The sequence below is a fragment of the Euprymna scolopes genome, chromosome 2, assembly GCF_053919585.1.
Source record: "Euprymna scolopes isolate OS-2025 chromosome 2, ASM5391958v1, whole genome shotgun sequence".
NCBI classification, from domain to species: Eukaryota; Metazoa; Mollusca; class Cephalopoda; order Sepiida; family Sepiolidae; genus Euprymna; species Euprymna scolopes.
Window position 1 is genome coordinate 161858880 of NC_136483.1, and position 17882 is coordinate 161876761.

At 32.7% G+C, this 17882-nt stretch overlaps 1 protein-coding gene across 1 annotated transcript in view; it reads left to right on the plus strand.

The window, feature by feature from the left end:
* The window catches only part of LOC145298029 (thioredoxin-like protein 1), a 49834-nt gene extending 34202 nt beyond the window's left edge, over window positions 1-15632 (plus strand). The window contains exons 5-9 of the mRNA XM_080144291.1: window positions 738-804; window positions 5970-6063; window positions 7824-7902; window positions 10207-10311; window positions 15164-15632. Coding sequence (XP_080000417.1) covers window positions 738-804; window positions 5970-6063; window positions 7824-7902; window positions 10207-10311; window positions 15164-15193 — 375 coding nt within the window. The 3' untranslated portion in view covers window positions 15194-15632. The remainder of the gene's footprint in view (window positions 1-737; window positions 805-5969; window positions 6064-7823; window positions 7903-10206; window positions 10312-15163) is intronic.
* Window positions 15633-17882: the final 2250 nt, after the last annotated feature.

Sequence of the window (17882 nt, forward strand, 5' to 3'; positions counted from 1 at the left end):
TGCATATGCCATTTTATTGGGATTGTTAAAAACTAACCAATTTTCTATATATATTTTAAGTTACAAGTATTATTTTTATACAAATTAAATAGAAATTGTTTTGAATTTTCAATAATAAAAAAAAATAATCAGATCATTTCAAGTTTGAAAAGATATGTTATTTGAGTGATGGATAAGGCAAAGCTAAATAACAGAAAAACTTTCTGTATATTCTAGAACACTTTTCTACACGGATTGAGAACTGAATGCCTGCTTGAGTGGCTGATTGATTGTTCTGTTGTGTCATTTATGTTTACATGTATGGATTAGCAAGTTATACTGAAGTACTTGTTAAAGATGTCTTCAGGTATAGACTTATAACAGAAAGGTGTCCCCATCCTCTCACATACAGTATTCACAAATAGTTATTCATTTGGTACTGACCAGGCTCTACGTCACTTACGTAACTTTTGTGACCTAATAAGATCTAGTATGTTAATATGCTTATGCTGTATATATCAAGTCAATACAGTATTTTGTTAAATCTACTTAGCTGCTAATATAACTAGGGTGCTTAAAATATATTTGGTCCATAATTTTCTCTAGTATTAATGATATAAAGAAAATGTATGTAATTTCAATAAAATATTACTTTTCATCGATTTTGCTGTTATTCACGCAAAAAGAAATTTTACTGAAAATATTCAATAAAAAATTTTTTATTTGAAAATTATTAATAATTTTTTTTTTTTTTTCAGCTAATTATCTTCATAACTTTTTCTCAAGCAGTTAAGCTACACTCTTTGAAAATTCATGCACCAAAAGGTTAGTAATTATTATCTATTAGTAGTTTATCTATCTGTAAACATGTGCTGAGATGCATGTTTTTATGGTACATTTGCGAATGGCAAATGTTGTGACTAATAAATGTCCAGCTCATTTTTTTGGTTGGTATTAATCCCACGGAAGGATGAATAGAATACTATATAGTTATTTTTCTTTATTTTTTTTTAATATACAAACTGAGACCTTTTATTATATAAGAATATCTTCCTCAAAGCAAGACTTTATTGGTCCCCCAATTTATCGGAGAGGGACCTATGTTTTCAGTGGCGTCTGTTATTCCGGACAATTGCCAGATAACCGTCCATTAGTTTTTCCTGAAATTTTGCCGCAAATTTTATTTCATTAAATAAATATGTATAGTAAATGTTTTTTTGCGAAAATTCCTGTTGCACCCCCAGGGGCTAAAAGAGGTCAAACTAACTCAAAATGGCCCAAAATGACACGTTTTGCCCCATAACTTTTGATTCATCCATTAGATTTTTCTAAAACTTGGCCAAAATGTGGAGCCCATTGTTCTTAATATAAATTCAGTATGGATGACCCTGGCAAAATTCTGGTTCGCATCCCTCTTGAACTTTTAGGGTTATAAAAAACATGCCTTTTTGGAGCTCTTTTTTCATATTACTCAAAAACTTGATATGTATGTCTACATAGTGGTTTTCCATGGTGCTGAATTCAACTATACATGTCTTAATGCATGAAACTACACTGTTTATTCATTTTCAGTGGGATCTGGTGTTCCCAGGAATTCAGAAGGGGTCACAAATGCCCCAAAATTGTAAAAATTACACTTTTTACCCCATAACTTTTGCCCCATCGATTAGATTTTTCTGAAACTTGGCAAAAATGTGAAGGCAACGTTGGCTCCTCACACTTCTCACATTCATCATTTCTTCACTATTTTTTGTGGCGTCATCTCACATGCAGCACTAGAGGGGGGACCACGCATGTGCGACTTAATTAAAAAAAAATTTTTTTTTATTTTTAAATGATTCCATTCATTTTAAAATTGCATACTTTTTTGATTTCAATTTCTATTATAGATATTCATGCATACATGATGTTTTATAAGCTGTGAACATTTCTTTATTTAAATATATGCCACAAAGCACAACACATAGCCCCAACTTATACCTTGCCAGACATCTTCTATTCCCCCTCTCCAACAAGATGAGAGGGGTGTGATCTTGCTCCAAAAAAGATGTCTTTAGATATTGAAAGTCTCAGCTTATAACAGATGATTCTATTCATTTTAAAATTGCATATATATATATATATATATATATATATATATATACATATAATCTTTTTGAAATTTAATATGGTGATGCAAGACATTTTCTCACGTGTTTTGAACTCAATTTTTTTTGTTTGTTTTTGCAGACTTTAGAGATAAACATTTTGTTTGGTTTAAATTAAATGCTTTTATGTATTTATTTATTTATTTTTTTTTAAATCCTTTCTCGTTCCATATAAAAAAAACTTTTTGACAGTTTTTTGAGGAAGATACAGTTGTCTATGAGGAGTTGTTTAGTGGTCGTCACTATCTAACAAAACACAAAAAAAAAAAATAATAATAAATGAAGACTTCAGGATCAAAGTGTAGTATCTGTTTTGATGCTGCACTTCACTTTTTTGGTCTCGGTTAGTGGAGAATTCTTAATGACTGATACATTTTTATTTTTATTACTAACCAGAGTGCCCTTTCTTGGGGAGCTGGTTTCCTTTCCCATCCCCACATTAAAAATCGACATTGTGTCTAACTCTGTCCTTGTGGGGAGGCAAGTAAACAAACAAATAAAAAAAAATATATGAACTAACTACATCTTTTGGCTTTGGAATGATAACTGATATATATTATTGCAAAAGTTATAACCATTTTTTCCCCCCATTTAGTAGATTTAATTGTGTATTCCCTAAAACTGATTGGATTTAATGATTATCATTGGATTTTTCATAATAATATAACCTGGAAAAATCTGGTTTTATCTTGTTACAGAACTTTGTAATAAAATTAAGTGAATCATTATCTTATGCTCTTTCCACAATATTATTTTAAAATTCTATAACAAGATTAATACTGTCATTGGATTCTTCATAAAATTTTATTCATAGACATGTTTGAATCTTGCTATAGGGCTTTATTTTTGACTAGCATTTCAGCCCGGCGTTGCCCATATGTTTGTAGGTGTATGTTGAGCAAAAAAAAAAAAGTGGTCAATTTTTTAAAATTTGTTCCCCTATTATGACCCCTTAACATTTATTGTTTAGAGCTCAAATCAAGTTAAGTTAGATCCATGTCCAAGGAACCTATATCTAAAATTTCAAGTGTTTAAATACAAAATTGTCGGAGGAGTTTGGTAGAGTTCTCAAAGGTCAAATCGTTGAACTTTGACCCCTTAGCCAAATTTCTGTCCAAAAACCGATTACTAAGATTTTCTCAAATCTCAGTACCCTGTATATCAAATTTCGAGTCTGTAGACTTAAAATTGACAGTTATTGCGTAGGGAAATGTACAGACACGCAGAATCACACACATACATGTTCACTTTTATAGATATATAGATTACATCCTTGGCAAACGGAACACCATAAACATAGTATACATTGTTCATAATAATAATATTTTCTGGCTCTTATACACTAAAAGGCACAGATGAAAATGGTATTATGCAGGTGAAAATTGCAGTTCCAAACAACAGGAAAACTATTTGATGAACTTAGCAAACAAAAATTGATATCCACACATCAAAAATTAGAAAAAATTGAGTAAAATTTTAATTAAAAATCAGTTTTATTGTATTTTGCAGATCTGACTTTAATAAAAGCGGAAATACCTGTTACGTAGGGGGAGATAAGTCAGTCTGCCATTTAACAAAATAATGAATGAATGACATTGGCAAAAGTACAAAAACTGATTTTTTCTTTTTTTTCTTTTTTAATTTTACTCTATTTTTCCTAATTTTTGGTGAGGATGCTTATTTTTTGCTTCACACACAAGTGTATCAAAGAATTTTTACTAGGAATGCAATTTTCACAAGTAAAAACTCTTCAGTATACTTGCATATCGTACAAAAATAAGTATCCTCATCAAAAATTAGGAAAAGTTATTGAGTAGAATTTTAGGTACTTGTACAGTTTAATGAAGACATTAAAAAACGAAAAATATCGAAAAAAGGTTATATTGTACGTATCCGTTTTGGACTGAAGATCTCAAAAAAAATTTAATTTAATTTGATCAGGTAGTTTTCTTCTTTTTTTTTTTTTTTACAGCGGACAAACACGTTTTTATGAGAGTGCGTTGATCAGCCATTATGAAAATTTTTAACACACCACAGGGAGATAACTCCATGTAAAGCACCGACACTCCCTCCCCATCTTTATTACTAGCTTTTCTTGCTAAAAATCAAAGCTTTTGCTCGGTATCATAACAAATTGTTTTTTCGCTGTGAGCGTGTGCGAAAAAAGCCTTTGTGAGACATACACGAAATGGTCACACACATTTTGCCTTTTATATATATAGACTAGCGGGGGGGGGTACCCGGCATTGCCCAGGTGTTTCAAGGTGTGTGTGCTCTTAAATAAAAAAGAAACCGGAGGGGGGGGGGGGGTAAAAAGCTTTGCTAAGTTGGTAGGATCGAACCCGAAGCCCTGAGGTGAAGTTTGAAAATAAAATGTGAAAAAAACATGAACCGTTCGGCCAGCCAAAATGAGTTACTGAAAGATGTTTGAATTTATTTAAGTAAGAACAAAATTGACAGGTGCCCGCACGGAAGTTGTAGAGTTAAGATTTTGTGTGAACGTTACGACGACGACGTAAGCAATAGCTATTCAGCAGTTGTTTTTAATGAGGATCATGAACAGGTTTGTTTGTTATAAGCGAAGTAAAAAAATAAAACATAAAAACGAACAAACTTAAGCGGGGGTGGGTGGTAATCAAAACATCAAAAAAAAAACAACAAAAAAACTAACGTAAGGCAAACAAACAATGTTAAATGTAAAAATCTGAAAAACAAAAACGAAAACAGAAAAACGAACATTAAAAAAAAAAGTGAAAAATGGCTTAAATAAGCCTGTTTCGATATTAAAATTTAAAAAATCGGTGGGTACCCGGGTGTTTTTGGCTGTGTGTGGTCGGTGGGGGTGGGGTGTTAATGAAAACCTAAGAATAAGCGAAGTAAAAAAAAAAAAACAGAAAAACGAACGTTACGTGAAAAATGGCTTAAATAACACTGCTTCAATATTAAAATTTAAAAAATCGAAAAAAAAAATAAAAATCTCACACCACGATTCGAACCCAAAATGTTTAGATAATGACCCAACGCTCTAACCAACTGAGCTAACATGACGTACATGAAATTTAGTCAGTTCTTCAACTATTTAAACTAAATCAGGTCATGACGTCATCTGATGCATGCGTAGAACCGATCTTGTTATGAGAGGACAGTTTTTGTTGACCCCCCCCCCTGTAGAAAATTGTTGATTTCAGGGTGAAAAAATTAATGTTTTTGGCCAATTTTTCGATATTTTTCGGGCGAAGGATGGAGCTTCAATATGATACCAAGTTTGTCAATTTTTGTTCTGTCTGTCGAAAGTTTTTAGCGGACATACAAACACACATACATACATACACACATTTTCGCTTTTATATATATAGATTAAAATTCTATGCAATAATTTTTCCTAATTTTTTATATAGATACTTATTTTTGCCTGCTACTTACGTATATGAAAGAATTTTCCTGTTAATTTATTTGGAATTGCAATTTTCACTTGTGCCGCTTAGCTATATAAGAACTAAAAAAAACTATTTTTTTCTGTTTAAAAAGGAAAAACTCGGATTTTTAAAAACATTTTTATCTAATATAAAAATATTTCAAAATGAAATAGAAAGAAATGCTTTTTTAACAGTAAAATTCAAACTGGTACATGAGAAATGATATTTTTTTTTGCTTTAAATTTGATTCTTTTAAGTTTAATTCTAAATTTTTTTTTTGTTGTTTTTCTTTTCATAATTAAAAAAAAAGTTTTTAATAGCATTTTTGTTTTACATTTGTAAGAGGATAAGATCAATTATTCGAAGTTACAACCCAACCAATACTTTTTTTTTCTTTTTTTATAATACAAATGATTTTATCCAATAGAAAATGGTCCTAAGAATATCAAGATTTTCACGAATCAACCAATAACACTTGATTTTGATAAAGCTGAAACCATGGAACCTGTTCAATCATTTTGGTGAGTTATAGATTTATTTTCTCTTTATCACCCTAAAAATAACTTAAAATTATATATTACTTTTTTCTTTTTTTCAAGTGTCCATAAAATTCCTTTGGGAGTCTCAAAATTGTCCTGACTCTAAAAAAATAAAAAAGCATAAAATGAATAAAAACTACCATGTGTCCAACTCTGCCCTTGTGGAGGAGGCAAATAGACTCTAAACACAAAAGTAGTACATGGTAAAAAATACCCCATTATTTCTTTTTTTTTTTTTTTTCTACATTTATCTAACCCTTATCCTCGAGTGGTCTCTGGGCCTTGATAAGTGGTTATGCCTATGTAAAAAAAAAAAATAAATAAATAAAAAATCTAGTGTAATGGGGTCTATACTGAATTTCTTCCTTCACCATAAGCTGTCAAAAGCTTGGTCAAGATAAAGTTCAGCCATCTTGTGATATTGATCTAATGTATCTTTTATTTCTTGTGACATTCACTCTTGACAACTAAAGCTGGCTCCTTCTTTTGTCTGCACAGCATTTTTGACTGACATGGCAAGATAATTCCTATTTCATCAATGCGAGTAGGAGATTTTGTCACGCTTCTTGATAGTAGTTGCTTAAGTTTTCAGCTGCCTGCTAACGTATTTGCAACAATTGGTCAGTGGAGGGAGGTGGAGAATATCTCTGACCAATTTTCTTGCTTGATGGTGCTGCAACAACTTGGAAAATGGTCAGATTCAGTCAGTGACACAAACTAGTTACTAACATTTGATTGATGTGACGACAGTGCAGGTTGTTACAAAGAAATTTGTTGTTAATTGCTTCAAGCTTCCATTGATCAGCAACCATTGTTGACCAGGTTTCGGAATGATAGATGAGGATTCTCTGGGCAGTTGCCTGCTAGATATGCCTTTTGGTTTGGCAGCCAATGACGTTTCAGCACCGCTATACGAAAGCAGAAGACTTGCAACACTAGTGCAGAGTCCAACCTCAGTTATGCTATGACGAGATAGTACCATTATCAAGCTAAACAAAGGGCTGCACATCCTCCAATTCACCTCCCGTGATTGATCATCTATCCACCAGTGCAACAAATGATAATATAACCTTGGATTTGACTGAATTTATGTAAAATTACAGTAATCGACCCTCTTGAGTGTAGATTAAACTTCATCAGTTGTTGATTCCAGAATAACAAGATCATCTGCGTAAACCAGATCTGTTATCTCCACGCCTCTTCCCACAGGAACATCTTGGTAGCCCTGTAGAGAACATAGTCAACTATCTTTAGTCTTGACTGTTCTTCAGCTTCTCAGAATCTCCCGTTTTTGGAATAATGTTGCCGTTTGTGTGCATTATGTTTGTACCAGTTCATGATTTTTTCCTCATTTTCCTGCGTCGCAATACTTTTGGCATAATTGTACTTGGTATGATCACAAAGATTTGGATGATTCTATTTATAGACAGGGACAATAAGAACAAATGAATTGGGTACCAGAATTGCTGTATGAAATATACTGAACCTGTTTGAATTTTTCAATCATAATTTTTCTTCCTGACATGAGAGCAACTGCTGATATATTTGTTCATCATCTACACACTAAAAAATAAATAAATAAAAAAACAAAGTAGGTGGGTACTTCAGCTAATATTTTATTAAATCTATATCTGGCTGGAGAGGGTGTCCTTTAGTTTTTATTAAATCTGCTTGATTAAATATCACTTTATTAAAAAGAATTTTTTTTATCAGAACTAAATTTGCCTTTTGTTCTTTTCCAGTCTAGAACCGAGTGATTTAGAAGAAGGAAATGTTATCGAGTTACGCTATGTGAAATATCAGAATGTGCAAAATGTCACGGTAAGTATAACATTTTTATATCTCGATAGCTGTGCCTATCGGATGTTCACCAGGATGCCAAGAAGCCATTTTAGTTCTAATTTTGTTTGCACATTTTTAAACGTAAGGTAGACAACTCTTATTATACTCTTCAATTTAAAATAGATAAATGCAGATTTTTATATGTCAGTGATTATTTGATTTTTATACAGTATGGGGCATATATGAAAATTACATGGTTAAAAATCGCAGTTCCAAATAAATTGACATTTTTTTTTTTTTATGTGACATTTTGCAGACTTTTGTCTTTACAAGTTCTTTTCTTACATCATTACAACAATGATTATATATGAGTATTATTTATTATGATATTTGAAAATGAGACTATGCTAAAGGGAGGTCACTCTCATATTCTTATCCCTGGTTGCCAAATTGGCCTTTTTAAAGCCAAACTTCACGAATTTGGCCGGGGGGGGGGGCAGTTAGACCTTTTTCAAAGCATAACGTATGAACTAGGGAAGGAATGAACAGAATATTATATAGACTAGTGCAACCCTGTAAAAATTTCCTGCTGCTTTCTACATTCGTCTGTATAATTTACTGTTAATAATATTTTTTTTTATAATAAAAGTATGTCAGGATCAACAACTCCTTTCTTTTTCCATAAAAATAATGGGTATTATCAGCTAAATATTCTTCAAATAAATAAAACAAATGTCTTGTCTTTCCTTATTTATTTTAAATTGTATCAATTTAATTCTTTTAAAAATAATAAATATTTTATTGCTGCCAAAATAATTGTCAGCTAAATATTCTTCAAACCAATAAAATAAATGTTACTTTTCGAAATATATTTATTTAAAATTGTACTGTTTTAGTTGACAGGATGACATAATTTGATTTAGAAACAATACATTTTAATATTTTTACCTTAGTGACATCAGATAAATCAATATCTTTGATCTGACAATCTCAGTTTTGTAAATGTGTGTATAATGTAAATAAGAACATGAAATTCCTAAGCATAATATATGATGATCGCTCAATCTAATTTTTTAAATCTGTGTAAAAGATAATAGTGTATGTATTGCCACCTACAGTTTCTTTAGTTGAAATGAAAGTTCAGATTTTAGATTGTGTTGTTGGAAAAGTTTGTAGGTTAGGAGTTCGAGTGGGGGGGGGGGGGGAGCGCACAAAATAGAAATAAGGAAAACTATACAAATTACAGACAAGGCCCTATTCCACTGCCCTTAGCCGGCAAGATTTGAATGAGAAATGACATGTTTTTGTGTGCCATCCTCAAAACTGGGGCAATCAGATTTATTTCATCTCTCATATGTCTTTCACTTTCGTCTCTCTTGACTTTTTCATCACTAGAGCTGTGACAAGAAAATATTCTTATTGTTTTGACTCTCTAGTATATATCCGACAGTCAGATGCAGTTAATCAACAAAGAACCACATCACTCTATATAAAAACATACGAGATATTAACTGATATATAGTCAAAAGTCAAAATAATGAAAAGAATATTCTCTTGTAATAGCCCTATTCATCACTCTTGCATCTCTCATCTTTTTCATCTCTCTCTACCTCTCGTCTCTCATTCTCTCTCTCATCCCTGCCATCTCTCATTCTCTCTCTCATCCCTGCCATCTCTCATTCTCTCTCTCATCCCTGCCATCTCTCATTCTCTCTCTCACCCCTGCCATCTCTCATTCTCTCTCTCACCCCTGCCATCTCTCATTCTCTCTCTCACCCCTGCCATCTCTCATTCTCTCTCTCACCCCTGCCATCTCTCATTCTCTCTCTCACCCCTGCCATCTCTCATTCTCTCTCTCACCCCTGCCATCTCTCATTCTCTCTCTCACCCCTGCCATCTCTCATTCTCTCTCTCACCCCTGCCATCTCTCATTCTCTCTCTCACCCCTGCCATCTCTCATTCTCTCTCTCACCCCTGCCATCTCTCATTCTCTCTCTCACCCCTGCCATCTCTCATTCTCTCTCTCACCCCTGCCATCTCTCATTCTCTCTCTCACCCCTGCCATCTCTCATTCTCTTTATCTCTCTCTTTATATAATTAATATCTCTCCCACACAGCATGCAAAGTTTGTTTTATTCTTTGAATAGTCCTTGTTTGAAACGAACAAGTGTTGCTACAGTTTTCATCAATAAATGCACAACAACCAATGATGGTGGCAGCAATGATGAAACGATCAACCCATGTGCGTAACGAATTGTATACATCTATTGGTAAAGGTGCACATAACACCAACTATACCTGCTCAGCAATGTTTTTGTTTTCCTTTTTTTTTTTTCTTTGTAGCTCTTCATTAAAGACAACCAGGGAGGAACAGAAACAACACAAATGGATTATCTGTGTTTTATAGGCACCCCCGTTTCTTCAACGGATATGTCTGAATTCAAAAGGGTCAGTGATGAACTATATTTTCTATTATTTTGAATCATTTATGTTGTTTTCTCTTCTATTGTTATCCGTGGTTTTGTTGGAAGTTCGTGTTGGAAGCTTGATAGATGGAATGTTGACAAGAAAATGAGAGCTGACTTACTTTTCTAAATAACCATTTGATGTACATGTCTTTATATTCATCCTTTTATTTGTTTTATCAGCTATCCTGCTCATATATATATATATATATATATATATATATATATATATATACACACACACATGATATAAAATAAAAATTACAATTCAGTTTACCAAAATGATCGGAGATGGTAAAACTAAAGTATATTATAAATATTAAAGAATTAATATTTATAAAGTAATCTCAACGAGATGTAAAAGCTCGATAAAACCAAATAGGAGATAGAGCTTATAATAAGAGCAAATAGTTAATAAAACACTTTGAAAAGGAGTTACATATTTAATCTGAAAAGGAAACACTTAATCAGTCGATAGTCCTTAATCCGTGAAGTTTCAAAGAAATACTTTCCTTCTCATCAGAGGGTAGGAATGAGCAAAATGCGGGATCGGATTTTGCATACGAAAGTATTTGATGAAACTGCAAGTAAGTCAAAGATCTTACTTGATAACAAAAAGTGAAGCAGAGGGAATATGGTGAAGAAAAAGGTGATTTCACGTGAATGGATAGTCTGGTGATGTCATTTCGCATTTTGTATGCATTTGCACACACGTGGCCACACTCTGTCACAATAGAAGACAATACAATGAAATGATGTTAAAGGTCGACACTGAAGTAAATCAAGAAATATAATGGAGGAATGCACTATGCAGATTGACCTTTTATTAATTCATTATATATATATATATATATATGTATTTATTTTTTTATATCTTTTATCTATTATATAAAAGGAACTTTGTCTTCGTTAGTGTGAGTTCGTTGCCTATGGACTCTGAAATGGCTGGGCCGATTTTCTTTGAAATTTCACATGAAGGTACTTGATGTGTCTGGGAGTGTTCTTACATAGATTTTGTATCAGAATATGTCTGATAAGTATTGATATTTGAAAAATCCGATTAAAGAAGAAGTCCGGTTTTGACTAAAGTTAACACTTTCATACAACCTAACACCACAAATGTATTTTGGAAGTTTTATCATCGCACAAGCAAAAACGCCCAGCCTATAAAATCAACTATAGATCCTTTTAAAAAAAACAAGGGTACATTTACAATGAATGTTTCTTTTTAGAGCACAGTTGAACCATGGCACTTGACTTTTGCATTTTAAACATTATGTGAAGTGATTATTTACAGATAATTTTATAAAATCAACAGTAGATTCTCTAGAGTGTAATGTAGACTACAATGTATTGTGGGCTAAGTCACTGTAAGGAGTTGTGTAGCTTCCTCTCGATACATTGGGGGCGGGGGAATCAATCGATTCAATTAAATGGCGATTTCACTGATTTCAACTGCAATAAAAGTATGGGATGGTAGAACTTTTGTTGATCCGCTTTCAATCCTGGATAATATCAGGTTTTCCTGCTAGTATATTTATAAGGGGTGTTTTTTTTTTTTTTTTTTACAGGCATAATCTAGAGGTCCAATTTTCACAAACTCTATGCATTAAATTGGATTGTATTTCAGTATTAACATGTCTAATGTTGTCTTCGTAGTGTCTATTGTAAAAAGACAATAAAAATGAACAGGTGCAACAAAGGAGCATGTTCAGGAGTATGTTTGAAACAGCATTCGAGATGACAGGCACCAGTAAAGATGATATAACATTAGAAACGTGGGCGATGTCACAACTATAACGAGAAGTCACACATAGCGGGAGAATGAAGAAATGTAAATGTTGTTACAAAAAAAAAAAAAGTAGTTATTATTTGTCCTGTCTGGTTTATCAGCGTAGAAACTTTACATGTCCCCAAAGAAAATAATCTCATGGGGTTAAACCACACAAATGAGGTGACCAATTGCCAGATCCATTTTGTGGAATTATTTGTTCATCAGATGCTTCTCTCAGTAAATGGATTGTCTTGCATATGTAGCTCTGTCCTGCTGAAACCACATGATGAATTGCCAAACTAAGCTGAACTCAAAATAAATGATAGTTGCCAAACTTGTAATTAAAGAAAATAGAGTCGCTAATTAAAATTTTGCTGCCTTTAAATAGAACACCCTACCATTGTTATGTGATCTGATCGAAGTTCTGTATAGTATATTTCGAGGGCATTTCTTTTGTCAGTGTCTATTCAGTAAACCTCTGCAACATAAAGATATATCTGTATGATACATGCATGGAAAGAAACTATTGTATATCAAAAATCGCATAAATTGATCAAGTAGTTTTATTTTTAAATAAAATCATTTTTAAGGGAATTCAAGCTTTTTCAGTGTTCCATGTTAAGAATGGCTTTCTAAAATCTCATAAGTTTGATTTATTCAAAGTTATTTCCCTTGTTCCCTCAACTTCTTTTCAAGATGGCATCACAAGATTGTTGCTGTTTTAGTCACAAAATTTGATTTTCTTATTTAAAAATAAAACTACTTAATAAATTTGTGTACAATATTTTCTTTTCATCACAGTTATGTACTAGGTGCCTTCAATAAGTTTCCAGACATTTTTTGTACAGGCATTTAAAATTGTTGTATAGTTTTGAAAATTCAGTATGTTATTGTAAAATATTTTATGAGATGACTGACCAATTTTTATGATTTAAGGTTCAAATGAACAGCTGCAGCAAGAATTGAAATACACCCTACTAAAGCCTGATTTTGAAAACTTGTGAGTTTCAGAAATGCAATCTGGACATAAGAACACTTTAGGAGAATGATATGCAGTAAAATTCTGTTTTAAACTTGAGAAAAATGCCACAGTGTGGAATGCTTCAGACTGCTTTTGGGCCATCTTGCATGAATTGAGCATCAATTTTGAGTTGATTGGCCAAATAAAGAATTTCATTGATAAGGAGCATCGTGTGTCTATAGAGACAATAAGTGCACAGTTTGATGTCAGTGTGGGAACTGTACGCACAATTATTTGCGAGAAACTGAAGATGCAGAATATTTGTGCAAAGTTTGTCCCAAAGGTGCAGTCCACAACTCCATCCTTGTCACAGACTATTTCACCAAGATTTTGGCATCAAGACAGTTTCTTACCCTCTTTATATTTCAGACCTTGCTCCTTGTGACTTTTGGTTATTCCCTAAGCTTAAGGAAAACTTTAGAAGCTGTCTTTATGAGATAATTGAGGAGATGAAAGAGAATGTGACAAGGGTCATTGACACTTTCACACAAAATGTCTTCCATGGGGTTTTCCAGAAGTTGTTGGAATGATACAATAAGTGCATTGAAGCTGAAGGGGTTATTTCAAATGGAACTCGAGTTTCATGTGTGTACTTTCAATAAAAGTGCCCTTACGAAAATAGTCTGGAAACTTATCGAAGGTACCTTCAATTTTCCTTTATTTTATTTTTGTTTTTATATGAGAAGAAATCTGGACATGCACTATTTTTTTTTTCTCCTCCTGTCATTCTTCATGTGGTTCTCCCCCCCCCCTCCCGTTACTATTTTTATTAATCTGACCATTTTAAACCTGTCGGTCAGTTTGTCCTTGAACAATTCATCAGTACAGTTCAAAACACACGCCAGCCATAAAACACATTAAATCGAATATTCAGCAGAAATTTAATCTTTCCACATAATTTAACACATCCCCCCCCACCATATTACTTCATTTATTAAAATGTTGTTTTTTTTAACATAGATATTTTTCAAAGTTAAATTTCTGATTTTTACTTTTTTATTTGAAAAATTTTTTTATTTATGTTTCTAAATTTTTGAGATGAAGATTGATAATTTGGACTATTGTTCTCGAGATGAGCGTTATTCGTATGGCGTTTCAGCCGATGTGTAACAATGAGCGGATGCGTGTATGGCAGCTGTATGCAAATGCTGAGTCGTGTGTGAAGTGACGTCACTTTAAAGAAAAAGACTATAAAAAAAGAATGTGTCCACAGACCAACATTCGAGAGGATCAGTCATGATCATGTTAAGGACGTGGGTGAAGTCACATGTGGCCGGAAAATGAGGTAACTACCGAAATCAAAACGTAGATTCCACGAACAAAGCTTCTTTCTTAGAACTGCACACCTGTGGAACTCTCTTCCGTTTGCCGGTTTCCCAGCTGACTACAACTTGATTGTCTTCAAGTCCAACATAAACAAATTCTTGATGAACCGCCCCCTTAAGTAATCCGATTTCCCAAATGTCCATTACTAACGATTACTACGATATTATCCCATTGATTACTGTACACTCGATAACCCTTATCCACGAGTTGCCTCCAGGCCTTAATAAGTGGTGACTCCTATGTGTAAAAAAAAAAAAAAAAAAATTTCTTAAAACCTGAAACAGCGAGTTGAATTTTTTTCCTTGTCTTCTTTGTGACAGTCCACAATGTGCTGGGTCTACGTGTTAACACATTTGTGTAAACGTGTACAATATTATAGATGTAACCTCTGACATTCTTCAGGTGTATATTGAACTCTGGAATCTTTTTTGTCAACTTCAGGAATGAAGGATCCTATTTGATGTGTATATATATATATATACAACGCACATTCTCAAATTCGGCAAGATGCACTTGAAGAAGGTTGGAGGTTACATTTGTCGAAACGTGCGAATGACACTCAAGATAAAATCAGTAGTATGAATGATCTAAATTCTAAAATTTATTTTACTTTTTATTGATTTATTTTTTTTTTTTTTTCAAAAATATTTTGATTTAGTTTTTAGTTATATTTTGATCATTTATTTATTTATTTTTATTTTATTTATTTTACAGGTTGCTGGCAAAAAAGGAGAAAGTCACTGAGATTGATGTCTTATTTTATTATTATTATTTTTTTTGTGGGGTTTACTATTCAACCTCTCTGGCAGCAGTAGCAGCTTATGTTCAAATCAATATTTGAATGAAGGAAAAAATAACTCAGATTGTTTCATTTTTTTTTTTTTTATATAATATGCTCACTTCGTTTTCTGGAAGTTCTTTTCAAAATACATTTAAAAAGAAAAAAAAAGGGCAAAAAAAAGATTGAAATCCAACATAAAAGCGTCTTTAAAATGTGCATTCCTTCAAACATTTACTGCTTGCTGTTTTTACAATAAATTTTTTTTTCTATTGGAATTAACTGAGGGTGGTAAATTATTTCCAATGAAAAATAAAGGATTTTTTTTTTATGTACTCTGTCAACCATGTAGAAATATTTTTTTTTTTTAATTATTTTTGGGATATAAATATTATTTGAAGATTTTTATCTTTTATTTTTATTCATTTGAATGAAAGCATTTCGAACAGGATATTTAGAAAAATACAGGGTGATCCCAAAAAAATAAACAGAACCCATATAAATTTTATTGAATTTTATCAACGTTTATAAAATTTCGAGAAATTTTTTCAACTTAATCGTTAGTCTTTGTATGATTACTCTTTAAAGTTTCAGTTATCCTGATTGTTTTGCATGAAAGAAATTTTCTGTCTAAAATATGCTCCAAATGGGCATTGTTGCATTGAAGACGAACTTGTACATGTCATGCCAAATTGTCAATCACTCAAACACATTCCTCTTTTCGGATTTCTCTGATTTTTGCTGTAATTGTTGCAATTAATTCACTAATTGTTTGAGCATTGTTTGGTACACATTATTCTTGAGGTATTCTGGTAGATAAAATATGGGGGATTCAAGGCTGGTGAGTGTGGTGTCAACTCAACGTCACATTTTATGCTAATTAGTTTTTCCTGAAATGGCTTTGTTGGTTAAATTGGCCTTCATGCAAATATGTTTTTCTTGATTGACCATAACGTGTCGGAGAAGAATATTTTTCCAATATGTTAAGCACAAGGTTGACTATTATATTCTGAAAAAGGAAAAAATAAAAATTAACTGTTATATAAAAAAAAAAAAAAAAAAAAAACTATGGGCTCTGTTTTAATTTTTGTGTTACCCTGTAGAATCTATTCAGTTTAGCATCCCTCTCGCATTTGGAATATTGGAAGCAACTGAGTCAATTATGAGCACAGATACTACACCTTAAGCTTAGCTATTTCTTAACTCTGCATTATACTAGCTGTACTTATCTGGTGTTGTCAAGGAGTTCTTTCTTTTTTTTTTTTTAAATAGGATTTTGAAAGTTAAATTTAATGATGGTATTGTTCTGATTGATTTAATTTCATAATTAAAATTAAAAAACGATTTTGAAAATAAAAAAAATTTCAGTTTATTATATTTTATTTCACTGAATATTCTATTAATAATGATTAAAATATGTTATGTTGAAATAGAAAATATATGTACATGCATGCATGTGAAATTTTCTAGTAATTTTATTTAATATAAAGATATTATATTTAAGATAGCTTGTTCTCGTTAGGTTGAAATATTTTTAGATGAATATATTATTAGCAATACACACGAAAAAATTTAAATTGTTTAAAATATTTTAATAATGACATACATACAGCTTGAAGAAAGAATCTTTTAATTTTTTAAATCTGACTAAAAATAAGGAAGTTATGGTTTTTTTGTGCCTTGCCGTTTAGATATTTTTCCTCTTTAAGACCATATGCGTTTCGTCACATTTTTTACAATACTTTTTCAGTAAAAATGTTATATCTTTGTTAAAACATAGGATTAAGCAATGAAATTGCCACATAAGTGTTTTTTTTTTGTGCAAGGAATTGGAATATGGCACTGAAAATTTCCAGAAATTAATGGTTTCCAATTAATCTGCAGTAAATGCACATATATACGAGGGGCATGCAATAAGTAATGCCCCTGACCCACTTCCCATAGCAGTAGAGCAACGAAACTTGGCACAGTTATTAGTCTTTCTCTACATAGGAACCACCCAGAGTTATGCATTTCTCCCATCGTTTGATGCAGCTCTGGAGACCGTTTTTGTAGAACATCCCAGGTTGGTCCTCCAACCACGACGTGACTTGAAAAATCAAGGCTGCATCATCTGGGAAACGCTTTCCTTTCAAAAACAACTTTATGGCTGGGAAGAGGTGAAAGTCAGAGGGGGCAAGGTCAGGAGAGTAGGGAGGATGGGGTAGGATTTCATAACCACACGCCCGTGCTTCTAATCTGGCGACATGCGAGTTGTGGACCGGAGCGTTGTCCTGCAAGAGGAGGGTACCTTTGCTGATCTTGCCCCACCTCTTGATTTTGATAGCTTCCCTTAATTTCCTCAGAAGTGAAGCATAATAGGCTCCTGTAATTGTGGTACTCTTTGCCAGTAAATTTGTCATCACTACTCCGTCCTGGTCCCAGAAGACTGTGAGCATGAACTTGCCAGCAGAGGGCTGCACCCTTGCCTTCTTTGGAGGTGGTGAGTCCAAGTGCTTCCACTGCATTGACTGGACTTTGGTCTCTGGATCATAGTAATGGACCCAGATTTCATCCTGTGTAATCAGTCTTTTGAAAAACTTTGACTCATCTTCTTGGCACATCTCCAAATTCATCCTCAAGCACTCAACACGTTCTTGCTTCTGGAATGGTGTT